The sequence below is a fragment of the Struthio camelus genome, chromosome 6 (assembly GCF_040807025.1).
Source record: "Struthio camelus isolate bStrCam1 chromosome 6, bStrCam1.hap1, whole genome shotgun sequence".
Taxonomy (NCBI): domain Eukaryota; kingdom Metazoa; phylum Chordata; class Aves; order Struthioniformes; family Struthionidae; genus Struthio; species Struthio camelus.
Genome location: NC_090947.1, coordinates 19,721,983 through 19,736,241, shown reverse-complemented (window position 1 = coordinate 19,736,241; position 14,259 = coordinate 19,721,983). Strand labels below are relative to the sequence as shown.

At 36.8% G+C, this 14,259-nt stretch overlaps 1 protein-coding gene across 1 annotated transcript in view; it reads right to left on the bottom strand.

Annotated features, from left to right (window-relative positions):
- Positions 1 to 14,259, bottom strand: part of TTN (titin) — a 243,634-nt gene that overhangs the window by 153,996 nt on the left and 75,379 nt on the right. Inside the window, 23 exon segments of the mRNA XM_068949560.1 lie at positions 94 to 150; positions 1,049 to 1,096; positions 1,795 to 1,821; positions 1,936 to 2,013; positions 2,111 to 2,320; positions 2,902 to 3,162; positions 3,260 to 3,527; positions 3,623 to 3,712; positions 4,069 to 4,252; positions 4,610 to 4,892; positions 5,015 to 5,107; positions 6,121 to 6,408; positions 7,216 to 7,506; positions 8,079 to 8,366; positions 8,516 to 8,803; positions 9,319 to 9,597; positions 9,700 to 9,978; positions 10,068 to 10,346; positions 10,498 to 10,785; positions 11,272 to 11,550; positions 11,668 to 11,949; positions 12,070 to 12,348; positions 12,614 to 12,895. Of these exon segments, the coding sequence (XP_068805661.1) occupies positions 94 to 150; positions 1,049 to 1,096; positions 1,795 to 1,821; positions 1,936 to 2,013; positions 2,111 to 2,320; positions 2,902 to 3,162; positions 3,260 to 3,527; positions 3,623 to 3,712; positions 4,069 to 4,252; positions 4,610 to 4,892; positions 5,015 to 5,107; positions 6,121 to 6,408; positions 7,216 to 7,506; positions 8,079 to 8,366; positions 8,516 to 8,803; positions 9,319 to 9,597; positions 9,700 to 9,978; positions 10,068 to 10,346; positions 10,498 to 10,785; positions 11,272 to 11,550; positions 11,668 to 11,949; positions 12,070 to 12,348; positions 12,614 to 12,895 (5,001 nt within the window).

Genomic DNA, 14,259 nt, shown 5'->3' with positions numbered 1-14,259 from the left:
ATTTTTTAATTTAAAATTTAAAAGAGAACAATCATAACTGAACATATATACACTGTCCAAACATTTCCTGTTTTAAACTTTAATTTTTCTTACCTGTTTTTTTCTCCGCTGGTGGTGGAACAATAGGCAGAAGAATAGGAATAGGGGCAGCTTATGAGGAAAACAAAAAATATTGAATCAGATAAGTCAGCATGGTGTTTTTTTGCAAATGAAGAAAAATCCTAGTGCATTTTGAAAGCAGACATAAGACGTGATTTTACTACAACTGCAGAATGAAAGCAAACAGACTAAAGGTCTGCCATAACTAGAGCAACATTCTTTGATTTGGAATCCCCAATCTACCTTTACTTGAACCTTGACGCTACTCAGCTTCGTTTTCTGTACTGTCACCACTGTGCTATCTTTGTTGATAGTAACTCTTCCTATTATGAACAGCTTTCCCCTTCTGCTGCAACCACAAGCATTTTCCAAATCCTCAGGGAAACGAAACCAAGAAAATCGAACTGCAAAGGTTCATACTACTAACTATAGAATCTAACAGAAAGACATATAATATTTATAGTTTGTAGTTCAGAGCCTAGGAAAAAGATGCCATTGACAATATACATGCAAGGCATACTATGGCCATCTAAGATTCTTTGTCTTTTATTTTCCCTTCTCTTACGCAAAAGGTAGAAATTCAGAGAGGTTATTTGAAAGATATTTGTGTAGTGAAAAGAAGAAAAGGTGAAAATGAACAATGATCAGAAGAGGAAAATGGAATTAAAAGGCAGATGGGAGAACAGGAAACTGATAAGAAAACAAGATGGAATGGACACAGTCTTTCTAAGAAAAAAGCTTCGTTCCTATCTGTGTCTAGTTTTCACCTTCTAAACTGCAAAACAAGCCTATACAAGTTAAGCCTTGTTCATTTTGTGTTTTTACAGAGATGACTTGCTAGATCTTATCACTGAGTAATCTAAGACTTTTCTCTGAGGTACCTGCTGCCCTTCTGCTTCACTTCTAATATAAAGCACCATTATGCAACAAGTATGGTTCATTTCCTTACCTTCAGCTGGTTTTTGAGGTGGAACTGCAACCTTGTCATCAGGAACATCTGGAAAGTCAAAATGTTTAATTGACAATAAAAAACACAGATTTGAATTTCCCATCCCCAAGACTACTTCATGGTGCTTTAATTGTTTCTTGTTCTAACATAGTCAGGTATTGTAGCCTGTTCTTCTGGCATAAACCACCCAAGCTATACAGAATTACTTGTATTAACCTTTCAATCTGGCCAGACCCTACACTGTCTCATTTTGTATCTAAATAATTCTTACAGCATTTTGGAGTGTGCTCTTGACAAAGAGCATTCAAAAGGGAACATCATGATATATCGTAAGGAGATAACTGTTATCCCTTTTACCTCCTTGGTTAATTTTTTTTTTCATTTGTGCAAAGGGTGTTGAATCTATTCATTGGTATCTCTTCCTGTTCCTCAGGCATTGAAATAAAAATAAGCTTTTGTGTTTTAGATAATGAGGTATCCATAGTGTACAAAAAGGACCCCAGATAGAATAATTATAGATTTTGGAGTTCTCATGGTATTCATTGCCACCACTTATGAGAATAAATAGTTCCTCACCGTTACGGGTGAGGAACATTTTTTTCCAGGATATAGGTTTGGCTTACTTTAAACCATAAAAAAAGGATTTGAAAACAAAAACTGAAGTAGAACAATACAATAAATCAGCACCAGACTATTTGGAAACCAATTTTGTGCTTTTTTGTTTGTTCTTCCTGCATTTTCTTTACCTGGTGGCTTCAGCTCCAGTTTGATTTCTGTAAAAGAATATTAGATTTCTTTTAGAGCCATTTAGTTCTCCAGCATCACATTTCAAACTCATGAATTTGCAGATGACTGTGATCACAAATTTGTTTAGTGAGTCTACCAACCTTTGGTTACCAGATAGAGTTCTGCAGTGCTTCTTGCTTCTCCCCTTGGTTCAAGACGAGCAATTACAGAATATACACCTGCATCAGACGAGAATTTCGATATTTATATGTTTTAATCATTTTAAAAAAATCATATAAAAGAATGGCATTAGCACAAAGATTCCATTAATTTTACCTTCATCTTCTGCAGTAACATTGTGGATAGTCATATAGTGACAACGACCTTCACTTCTGAAGCTGTATTTAGGACTTTCTCTCAGTTCTGTGGGGCCTTTATACCATGTCACAACCGCATCATCAAAAGACACCTCGCACTCAAAGGTTGCAGACTGGTGTTCACTCACTACAATGTTCTGTATGCTTTTTGTGAACTGAATTGGTTCAGCTGTTTTTGAAATAAAAATATATCAATTATTATAAATCACCAGGACATTTGGCTTATGTTATTCCTTCTCATCGTTTTCAAAATAACAGATACATTATCATAACAGATAACAACAATAAGCCTTGAAAAAGTAAAGTAAGAAAAAAGGGATTCCACTTTCTGTGAGGTTTTCTACTTAAGAATGAAGATTAGATGGCATAAGAATACAACTATTACAAGATTGCTGTGTAGAAAATTTATACAAGAGAAGCCATTAAGGCAAATAAGAAAAGATAAAGAATAATTAAGATAAAGAGGAAATTTGAGTCAAAAAATAAGAGCATCAGAAAAAAAGAAAATAAAACCAACAATGAATCAGCCTTTTTGAGGGCAAGGAGTCATTAGTAATAGTTAAAAAAACTAACTTACACGTCACATATTGTTCAAAGAGAAAGAACAGCAAAATTTCTTGTTTAGTCCATTTTCAGGTTTGAGGATATCTCTTTAAGTAATCTTTATTATTTTCATTTGTTCTGTTAATGGAGCATCCAGAAACTGTTTATCACTACTATAACAAAGAGATTCTGTATCTGTTTACAAACCTTCAATGGCCAGATCTGCAGTTGTTTCTAGATTGTCAAGCTTGCAGGTATACTGTCCCTGGTCTTCTGTTCTAACATCTTTGATGATGAGTTTATGTACTTTGTCGGAGACTTGTGTTGAATATCTCCCTCCTATCTTAACAGGCCTCCCATTTCTATACCATTGAGACTTGGCATTTGGAATAGAGAACTGGCAAGACAGGGTGCATGTATTTCCTTCCTTGAAAGTAGTATCATGAAGATGCCGTTCAACTGCAGGTTCTGTTAGCATGTTAAAACATACATTTTATCAGACATCAGACAGTGGAATATTTAAAGTGCAAATTGATTCAAATACGCACTTCAACAGAATACTTACCGATCACAGTTAGCCTAGCACTGGCAATGTGTGGACCGCACACTATTCTGAAATTTCCCTGATCTTCAAGTTGGCAGTTCCTGATTCGCAGTATGTGGCGATCACCTTCAATTCTAATTTCATATTTGTCATTGGAGTCCAGTTTCTGGGTTCCCTTATACCATGAAAGCTTAATTTCTGGATAGTTAATTTTAATCTCACATTCAAAGACAGCATCTTCATCTGTTAAAACGGTCTGATTTTCAATGTCTCTGATTAGAGTAATAGGCTGAAAAATATTAGTCAGAAATGAATCAGGCCTCATTTCAAGCTCCGTGTTATGGGTCTGAATATTTTGCAAATCTGGCAAAAAAAGTGCATTACCTCTGTCTGTGAGAGTCGTTGCTGAATAAATGATATCAGTTCATCAAACTCTTGTTCTTCTCTTCGAGCCTTTTCTGTGAGCTCCACTTCCTATAAAAAGGCACAACATGATTAAAGATGAAAGGATACTAAATATCAGGCTGTCATGTTTGTCCAAAACAGACCTAGATAGTGACATGTGTCCCCGCATCAAATTTGCTGTAACTATATTGTAACTAGCATATCTACCCATCGTAAAAATTGCAATCAAGACAGAACATAATTGACCAGAAAGGCCATTTCTTCTTCTTAAGCATGCAAGACATTCAGAACTATCAGGAGAAGATCCAAAGAGGAACCAGCAACTCTTGCACACACGGTAACATCGCACTGTGAACACCAAGTCTGTTCACAGGAAACATGCTACTCTTAACATAGCCAATGCTGCAGTCAATGCTGTATCTTACCAATCTGTGGCTTTCTTCCTCCTGAGTTTGCTTTAGTAACTCAAAGGCTTGCAGGAGGCCACGGAAATCTGTAATTCCATACATGCGAGCATATTTCTCATACTCTTTGGGATCAACATTTTTGAGAAGTTCCATGATATCAATAGGTTTCTCTTCCTCTTCTTCCTTCCTTTTGGTTGGAGTTCTACTCAAATCAGTGATATAAGTTAAATATACAGAACTTCATTCCTAGAAAGTTATTCTTTGAAAAAATGCATCAACTTAGAATTGCCCTGTGCAGTATGCTCTTACAGTATAGTCTACTCAGGTGCTTCTATTTCTTCTACACAGTCAGGCACAGTAATCTCCCCGGTTACTCTAACTGAGCTTTGGTCAGCTCAGGGTCATCCCCTTTGACTGACTGTTGCTAGGATCAAAATCTGAACGTAATGATTTTCTAAATATGTCACGGATATTAATAAATTACATTTTGATTTGAGATATTTTAAAATCTTTCTTCTATGTTGATGATAAAGTAGTCTATAGAAACTTTTGCATATACCTTTTTAGTTTTGCCCTGAGATCTCCTTCAACAACTTCTTGCTTTCTTTCTTCAACTTGTAGGTTGACACTGCTTTCAATTTCGCCATGTTTGTTAAAAGCTACACATTTGTACATGCCAGAATCAGTTTTTGTCGTGTCTTTTATTTCTAGTTTGGCTTCATCTCCTCTCTGCTGGATGATAATGCGACCTCCCTGGTTGAGTTGCCTCCATTTTCCCTTCATCCATTTAACATTTGGAATTGGGTCTCCTCCAACTTTTGCAATAAATGTTGCAACAGTCTCTGCAGAAAGACACAAAATGAGGAAGTTAATCTTTCCAAGTGTCTATGACAGCAGGACATAATATCAAACACTAAATAGAAGCAAATAGAAGACAATGCACTTTTCTGAAGAGAGTTCTTACTTTCCATGACATTGATACTCTGAGGCTCTGACACAAAATAAAGTTTTCCTTCCACTTCTGTTTTCTTAGCTGCTGGTACAGCGACTGTTTTTTCTAAAAAAAATAGAGTTAAATAATTAAAACAGATGGCTTAATATAATCATTCATTTTTAAGATATGACAGCGGTTCCAATTTACCTGTCTGAAAGGGAATGAATTACTGAGACAGAACAAATAGTCTGCAAGAAGTTAAAAAAATGCAAAATATTTTCATATTGTTTTAATCAATTTGTATTTTACTTTTTCAGATGAAACTTAACTCTATGGGCCATATCATGCTCTTCACTAACTTCAGTAATGTCATTTTTAATCTGCATGGATGCAAACAATATCAAAATTCATAGAAGGATGCACAAATAAGAAGCCTCATTTTCTCAAGTGAGTCAGTTTTTACTGAGGTCTCCTCTCTGGTATTTATTTCTGGCAATCTCACTCTCCAAGTTACTTACATTTTTTATCAGTGACCTGTTAAATTATTATTTTTTTTTATGAATAGTCCTTTGCAGCCCAGTGAAAAAGTAGTATTTCTACATATTACTGACTATATAGCTCCTTATTGCAATGGTAAGGCAAGATGCTACATGGAAGATCTTGTGCTTAGACAATGTTTACTTCCAGCTAAGAGGCCAAAATGTCTTGGAGCTGTTGCAGACCAGAAGTAATTAGTCTCAGAGGCTACCTTCTCAATAAAATTCCTTTTGTATTCTCCATTAATAAACATCACTGCTCCCATCTTTCCCATAAAACATACAGGTCCAAGTGATTTCACAAACTCTTAGCTTGCATTTGTCTTAAATTCTATGTTTAGATTTGGAAACTGAATTCTTAATCTATTTAGTAAGAATATTCTATTGATTTGACACTGATCACCCATTGTTTATGTTGCTATTTATATATAAATTGTTGTTAAATATATTGCCTTCCAAGATGCCATAGTTTCACAAAGAAGTAAAAGATACTAATTGTTTGTTATTAGATTATTAATATCCTAGTACCACAGGAAACAAAAAATGGAATTTTGTTTTAAATTTCCATCATATGCCTTGATTTTCTCCATGTTACTGTACCTTTAACTGTTACTTTAGATTTGCAAGTGTCAGTGCCAGCCACATTTGAAGCTTTGCATACATATTCTCCTGAATCAGATTTAGTAACTGCAGCAACTTCCAAAAGAGCTACACCATTAGCAAAGCTGAAGTTGCATCTGTCAGAAGCTCTTATTTCTCTTCCTGCCTTCAGCCACTGGATCCGGATCGGCTGTGACCCTTGGACATGGCAGCTGAGCTGCAGGATATCACCTTCCTCTGCTGCTGCTGGCTGAAGAGGCTGGTCAAATATTGGAGGCTTTTTAGGTTCTGGAATGTGAAAATGTTTGAGAGAATAATCAAGGAACTAAAATATGATTAAGAGTGTAAGAGAATAAGAGATACACGTGAGTTTTAAGAAAGACAACACCAAGGAAAGAACAAGGTTAAATAAAAGTATGAGAATATCAATCACACCATCATCACAGTTCTATAAAAGAGAGAGTATTCTTACAAACATGCAAGAAATGTTTTATGAAATGCATCTCTTCTCCACACAGCAAGAACATCTGCATGCAAAAAATACTAGAAGAACTGAAGTACTGCTACCGGGCTGCGAAAATGCTTAAGCATCTTTAGAGAAACTAATACGGAATATCTTGCAAGAGTATTACAGCCAAGTGCCATGCTATCACACTATGTCTAGGCTGCCTAGGCTTAGATGTAATTGCACAGAAAAACTGTTTTTTCTCCAAAAGAGAATGAATAAAACTTCAGTGAAAATATCCCGTTAAAGATTTCAATGTGTACTTTAGATCATCCACATCAAGTTGTAAAAAAGAAAAGAAAAAATCCAGAAAAATATTCTTTAATTTTAATCACAAAATCAACAGAATTCCTTGATTTTGTGGTTTAACTCAGTTTCATCGTGTCCATCTCAGTAACACAGGATCAGTGTGGCTGGCGGAAAGGTAAAAACACAAATTATTGCCGTTAAGCTAAGCAAAACTATATATGAGCACTGCACAAATTATTTTATTAGCTGTACAAGTTCATAAGATGGACGTTGTATATTTGCAGCTAGTATTCAATAAAGAAAACTAAAACCACAATAGGAAAAACATGTCTTCAACTAACCTGTGATAACAACAGAAGAAGTACACAATACGCTTCCTGCTTCATTGGACACTTTACAGGTATATAAGCCAGCATCTGATTGCCCTACGCTTTTTATATGCAAGAGCAAGGTATTGTTTTTGAATGATATTTCACAATGAGGGCTTGAATGGACTTCCTGGTTGTTTTTATACCAAGCAACAGTCAACGGCTGAGAGCCAGAAACACGACCCTCAAGTTTAAGCTCATTCCCTTCAGTTTCTTCTACTGCTTCAGACAGTTTCTTAGTAAAAGTAGGTGGAGTTTTTCGTTCTGTAAGAAAGGCATATGTTACTCAAACTCTATGAATCTAACTTGAAATATTCTAAAGACAATGTTTCAAGAAACAATTTTAACATAGTCATTTAATATTTAGGGAATCAATATTTGCTCTCATTTAAATAGGAGGTTTTTTTCTTAGTGAAAGTATGCCAAGATCAACAGTAAGTGTCTTGCTCCTAATGTCACCGTGATAGTTAACTTTCCCATTTGAAAAAAAAAAAAACCAGCCTTTTACATTGCTCGAAGTCAAATGTCATTAAAAAATTAGGATTTTTGCAGAGTGATCAGGAAAGAAATCAGACACTTATATCAGCCGCTTAATGTGCCAAAACCTATAAAGAAATCAAGTTGAAGAAAATATTCTTGCTTTCTTTCTTTCTCCCATTATTAACACCCTTTCCTATTTCCTTTCAGAGGCTCATGGGTATCTCCAGATAGCTATTTTCACGCTACGTCTCAAATTTATGTGTTTAAAGTGTTCTCCAACTTATCTTGCAGCAATAAGACTTTCTTTGCAACTAAAGGAAGAAGAATGTACATGTAATGTATTATCCATTCAGTACCTTTAACATTCAGCTGAGCTGTGCAAGAGTCCTTTCCAACCTCATTGCTCGCATGGCATGTATACTTTCCAGAGTCTCCCCTGTCAACTCTTAGGATGGTCAGATGGGCCGTATTTTCTACATAACTGATCTGGTAGTTTCCTCCTGTTCTAATCTCTTGGTTGTCTTTTGCCCAAGTGACTCTAATAGGCTGTGTTCCAGAAATGTGACATTCAAAGACTGCACTTTCTCCAATGATACCATCCACAGGTATAATTGGGATGTCAAAGAATGGAGGAGTCTTCCCTTCTAAAGGGTGAAAGAAATAAAAAGGCATCTCTTTAAAATCTCAGTTTGCTTTAAACCTCTATGAAATAAATATTACTTGTACAATATTAAATCCAGATCTAAAAGTGAGTTTTAAGATATTTCCATGAAAAACTTCACAACCCACCAACCTGTAAGGACAAGCCTGCCACTAGAAGAAGCAGTTCCAATAGCATTGGTAGCTGTGCAGGTATATTGCCCAATAAAGCTTCTGTCTGTCTTTAAAATCTGGAGAGTTGCTACATTATCTATGAAGGATGTGTGAACATTGTAGTCCTCTTTTATATGCACGCCATCTTTATACCAAGATACTTCAATAGGTTCCAAACCAGCTATGCCACAATCAAATGTAACTGGTAAGCCAACAGTTTCATGAACATCTCTTAATTTTCGTGTGAAAGAAGGAGGAAGTTTATGCTCTGTAAGAAAAGAGATATTGTAGGGTGAGGGCTTTCAGAAGCTATGCATCTATTGCTGTATTCACTGTGGATTTTTGCTGTTAAGTTCTGATAACAAATGTTACACAGCACATCATTTAATTTGGTAGTGAAAGGAGCACCGCACCTAAATTTTCAGGAAAATAAATAACCATTCCGCCTTTAGTTACACCCAGTGGGCCTATTTAACCCTCAGGGATGCCTAACAGGCTTATGTTCTCAGGACTGTTGATCTGTGGAAGCAACCAAAGCAATATCCTAAACTGGGTGTGAAGAGGCAGAAGCTTGTATCCCTACAGAAGAACTGTGGTCCTGTAAGATAGATACTGAAATTAGCTTCCCTGGTAGGCCTTTGTTAAGTCTGTGCCACAGGGTCTCTTATAGGTCAGGAAGGAGTATAGTATTTAATAAGGGAAAGACAAGCTTTGTTTTTCAAAAGAGCAAAGCATACTTGAGAGAAAAAATGTCATTTTTCTATTTTTAAATGAAATATTCACCTTGAACTGTGAGTAAAGATGATGAAGCAGCCTCTCCAATACTGTTTTCTACTTTGCAGATATACTCGCCACTGTCACTACTGTCCACCTGGCTGAAAACTAGAGTGGCCACTTGGTTCTTAAAGTGCATTTTCACAGTAGCAGTTCCTCTTAGCTTTGTATCACCCTTGTACCATGATACAATCATTTCTGGTGTTCCACCAATCTGGCACTGTAAGGATGCAGAATCCCCAACTGTCACCTGGACTGGCTCCAAGGGTGTAATAAAGTAAGGTGGTTCTGAAGAACAAATATACATCATTAGTACAAAAAGGTATTGCACAATGACCCTTTAGTAGTTCAGCTAACTCCTGATGAAGAGATGGTGGCTTGATGACGCACCTAGTATTGTGATTGCACCATGACAATTATCTTGTCCCGAGTCATTTTCAATATGGCAAGAATACTGCCCCTGATCTTCTAGTTTGCTGCTAGGGATTTCTAGTATGGCAGAAGTTTCTGTAGTGGTGATGCTACACTTCTCAGAGTGCAATATTTTTACTCCATTTTTCTTCCACGTCACTGAAATTGGTGGAGTACCCGTATATGTGCATTCCAAGATTAAAGGTTTTCCTTTCTCTACACTTAAATCATTCACCTTCTTCACAAATTTGGCTGGTTCTATAATGGAAAATGGGAAGAATGAAAATTAAATAAAGCCAGGACATTACTATTTAAAAGAAGCATAAGAAACTGTAATCTGGACGAACCTTTAACAAAAAGATGTGTTGTACAAGAAATCTTCCCTGCCTCATTTGAGACCAGGCAGGTGTAGTCTCCACTCTGAACTGCATGTACATCAAACAGCTCCAGTTCTGCAATTGAATCTTGCAAGGTGATACTGCATCTGTGTCCTGGTACTAGCTCAATGCTACCTCTAAACCATTTAACTTCCAATGGAGAGGAGCCTTTTATGATACTTGTAAAGGTTATGTTTTCCCCAGATAAAACATTCAGTGGTTCAGGTTTCCTCACAAAAGATGGCGGTTCTAAGCATACATATAAAACAGACAGAGAGTAAGTACATTTAGACTTCTGAAGAGCATAATAATCAGAAATATGTAACAAAGCCAAGAATGCAGCCTTTTTGAAAACAAATCAGTCTGTGTCTTCTGACGCTGCCTTCTTAATGATACTAACCTCTAACAGTCAAAAATGCACTGCATTCATCAGAACCAGCTACATTAGTAGCTGTGCACAAGTAAGTTCCCATATCAGACTCCTGAAGTGCATTCACTTTCAAAGAACAGGTATTGTCTGTAAGGGCAGCCTGGTATTTGTCTCCACTGGTAATCTCCTCTCCATCATGAAACCAGGAAACAGTAATAGGTGGTGACCCGTAAACTTTGCACTCCAGTACAGCAGAAGAACCCAGCTGGCCGTATGTTTCTTTCAGTTTTCTTGTGAAAGAAGGAGGTATAATACGATCTGCATATATTTAAAAAAAATAAACATTTTTACTGTACAGGTGCTTAAAAGACAAAAGGTTCTGCCATGCATAATAAAATCAATTAACTTTCTTTTGATATGTCTGCCTTAGGAATCTGCACCTGCATGCCTAAGTCATTGAAAAGTAGATAGTTAATGCTTAAGAATATGCTGGAGCTTTCATTCACACTTTTGGAGATGCACCTTTTTCTTCTTGCAATGCTTTTTCATAAGCAACAATACTGCACCAGCTGTCTGAAAAAGAGATGTAGATTTATGCTGAAGAAATTAAGCCCTTGCAACAGCTCCTGCCCTCTGAGGTCAGGCTGGCAGCTCTTCTTTCCCACAGTGGCCCACTAAGCGCTCCTAAGATTATATAAGCAATGAGTTTTCCAGATTGCCAGTCAGGAGAAACAGTATGCTATCTGAAGAGATTTTAAAGGAACTGTATAATCAGATGCGATTCATAAAGAGTAGTCAACTAACCTGAAACATGCACTGAAGCTGTGCAGCTGCTTTTACCAACACTGTTTTTCACCTCAAAAGTGTATTCTCCACTGTCTTCTAGTCCTGCATTGAGGATCTTAAGCCCAGACACTTTGTTGAAGAAACTGATTTTATATTTATGATCAGTGGACAGTTCATTCCCATCCTTAAACCACCTGGCAGTAAGCTCTGGTGTGCCATCTACTATGCATTCCAGAGTACAAGAGTCTCCAGCTGTAACTTTCACTGGGCCTGGCTTCTCTACAATGACTGCAGGTTCTGCAAAGAAATGCAAGTCACAGCATTTTTAAAAACAATGCAAAAGTTATTAGTAGCATAAAAACTGATACTTTAAAGCATCTTAAGACACATAATGCTTTTCTCCATGATACCAACCTAGCACTGTCAGAGTGGCAAAGCATTCTTGAACTCCAGCATCATTTTTTATTTGACAGATGTACTTTCCAGCATTGGCTGGTTCTGCATTTCCAATCTGCATAGTTGCAGTGTTTTCTGAATAGGACATCCAGAGGTTTTCACTTTCCCTAATAATTTCGCCTTTGTCTTTCAACCACAGAACAGAAATGGGCTGTGATCCTTCTACTGTAGCCTGCAGTTCAATTGATTCCCCAACTACGACGGTGAGATCACTCAGCTTCTTCACAAAGGTTGGTGGTGCTATTTAAGAGAAGATATTAATAGTAAAAAAAAAAAAAAAAAAAGCAGCAGGAGCGGAAAAGTAGGAGGAGAGTGACAGGAACAATGAAATGCCAAGAAGGTGTCAATCCTTATACAAACCTCTTAGTGTTACAGAGCCGACACAGGAGTCACTTCCCACATCATTTACAGCTTTACAATGATAGTCACCAACATCTGCAGCATCCACATTGAGAATGTGAATACTAGCAAGGTAGTTCTCAGACATGACCTTATACTTCTTGCTGCTCCTAATTTCTCTTTTGTCTTTATACCATGAAATCTGGAATGGAGGAGTGCCCTGAAGCTCACATTCCAGGTGAATATCGGACCCTTTCAAGGTCTGGACTGGACGGGGTTTCTTGGTAAAAACAGGGGGTGCTAAAAAAAGAGGAAATAAAGTTTGTGTTATTTGAGCTGAAGATATGAAAGTAGAAAGACTATTTCAGCAGCCATACTGATGCTGAGCAGCAAGGAAAAACCATAAATAAAAGCTATGTCCCACACCATAACAAAGAGGCAAGAGACATGCCATGTTTTCAGACAGATTTTGGCCTGTCTGATGAAAGAAAGCGTGACATAACAGCTTTTCCACACAGGAGAATTTATACAGGAAGAAAGAGAAAGGAAGAGCTTGGATTCTAACCTTTTACTTTCAGTGAGGTACTGGTGCTTGTACTACCCGCTGGATTCTGTGCTTCACAAGTGTAGTCACCGCTGTCTTCAACACTGAGATTGTGCATTTCAATGACTGCCACTGAATCCGCAAAGGACATTCTGTATTTTTCACTAGGATGGATCTCGATTTCATCTTTGTACCAGATGACTTTGATTTCTGGAGATCCACCTACTTTGCATTCATACCTAGTGGAATCATGCTGTTTCACAAGTCTTGAGGAGTCTAGTTTCTTAATAAATCTTGGTGGTTCTGGAAAGCCATAAAGGGGAAGATAATGCTTTAAACTGCACTGACTCTTTGAATAAGCATAATATATGTAACAGAAAATGTAAACTTTGGGGAGTTATGCAAACATTTGAATTCTGCAGCTCCTATTAACTTTTTGGATGGTTTCGAGTCTATTCAAACTGTACATCAGGCAGCAAACAAGTTCTCTATCTGCAATTCAGTTAGTTTATTTTTCCATTCTAGTTCTCTGGCTAGGTATGCAGCTCAGATCAGGTGGCATGTGTGGTTTTCTTTAAGTAGTATCCTCTTGCATTATGTGGGTAATAAAAACGTGCCTTTTAGAAATGCAAGAATCCAAGCTGTTCAGCCAAGAACTATGATCAAGAAGAGCACTCATGCTGAGCATTACAGTAACTGCTTCATATCTTAATATGCCATTAACAACTGATATAGTCAATAAATATATATTAGTTTTAATCCTATACACATGTATTGCAAATCTAAACATAAAGGGGCATATAAATAATAATAAAAGTGCAAGGAGCTAAGCAAACAAAAGAAGTTCAAAACAGTCATGCTGGGAAGAATTAGGAGATGGTGGGCATTACTGAAATTGGTGTTACAAGTCCTGTGACTGAAAATTAAAACAGATTGTTACATTTCGTTTGGTTAGGAGAGGAAGGAGTGGAGGTTTGACAATTTACATCAAAAGCACTATACTAATGATTCAGAATCACAAGACCCTTAAGCACTCACGGATCAAAGGTCTAACTAGTAAAACAAAGAGGTGGCAATGTGGGCCCAACTGACAAGTCTCTCTACAAAACAGGATGAAGTGCCTGTTTATGCACCTGTCTGTAAAGTGTAGGAAGCAATTCTATTTTACCATGGGTCACTTCAACCTGTGGGGCATTTGCAGAACATACTATATTGTTAGTAACAAAACTTCCTTAGAGTTTCTAAAAATAAAAGATGATGGCTTGTTAGCACAAGGACTCTTGAAACCTTAATAATTTACTATCAGATTCATTTTGACAGAGTTGATTACATGTCTGCATAGTGACAATTGCTAAGCAATTGCACTCTAATTCTGCTTCTTTCCAAAATGAGAATGTATATATTAATAAGGTGCTTAGAATGTTAAGAAAAGCAGTTTCTGGATTCTAAAAGTAATTGTTAAAACAGATTGAAATATAAAATTTAAAAGCAGGAAAATGAACAAAAAATGAGAGATGTTCAAGGACAATTTAACAAAAGGACTGGATTCTACAAAAAGTAGGCTATATCTACTGTGTATGAATAGAGGTGAGGCAGCATCTGCTCAGATTAAACATATGCAAATCAATGAACACAGAGAACCTGCACTTCTAAGTTCTATAGGAACT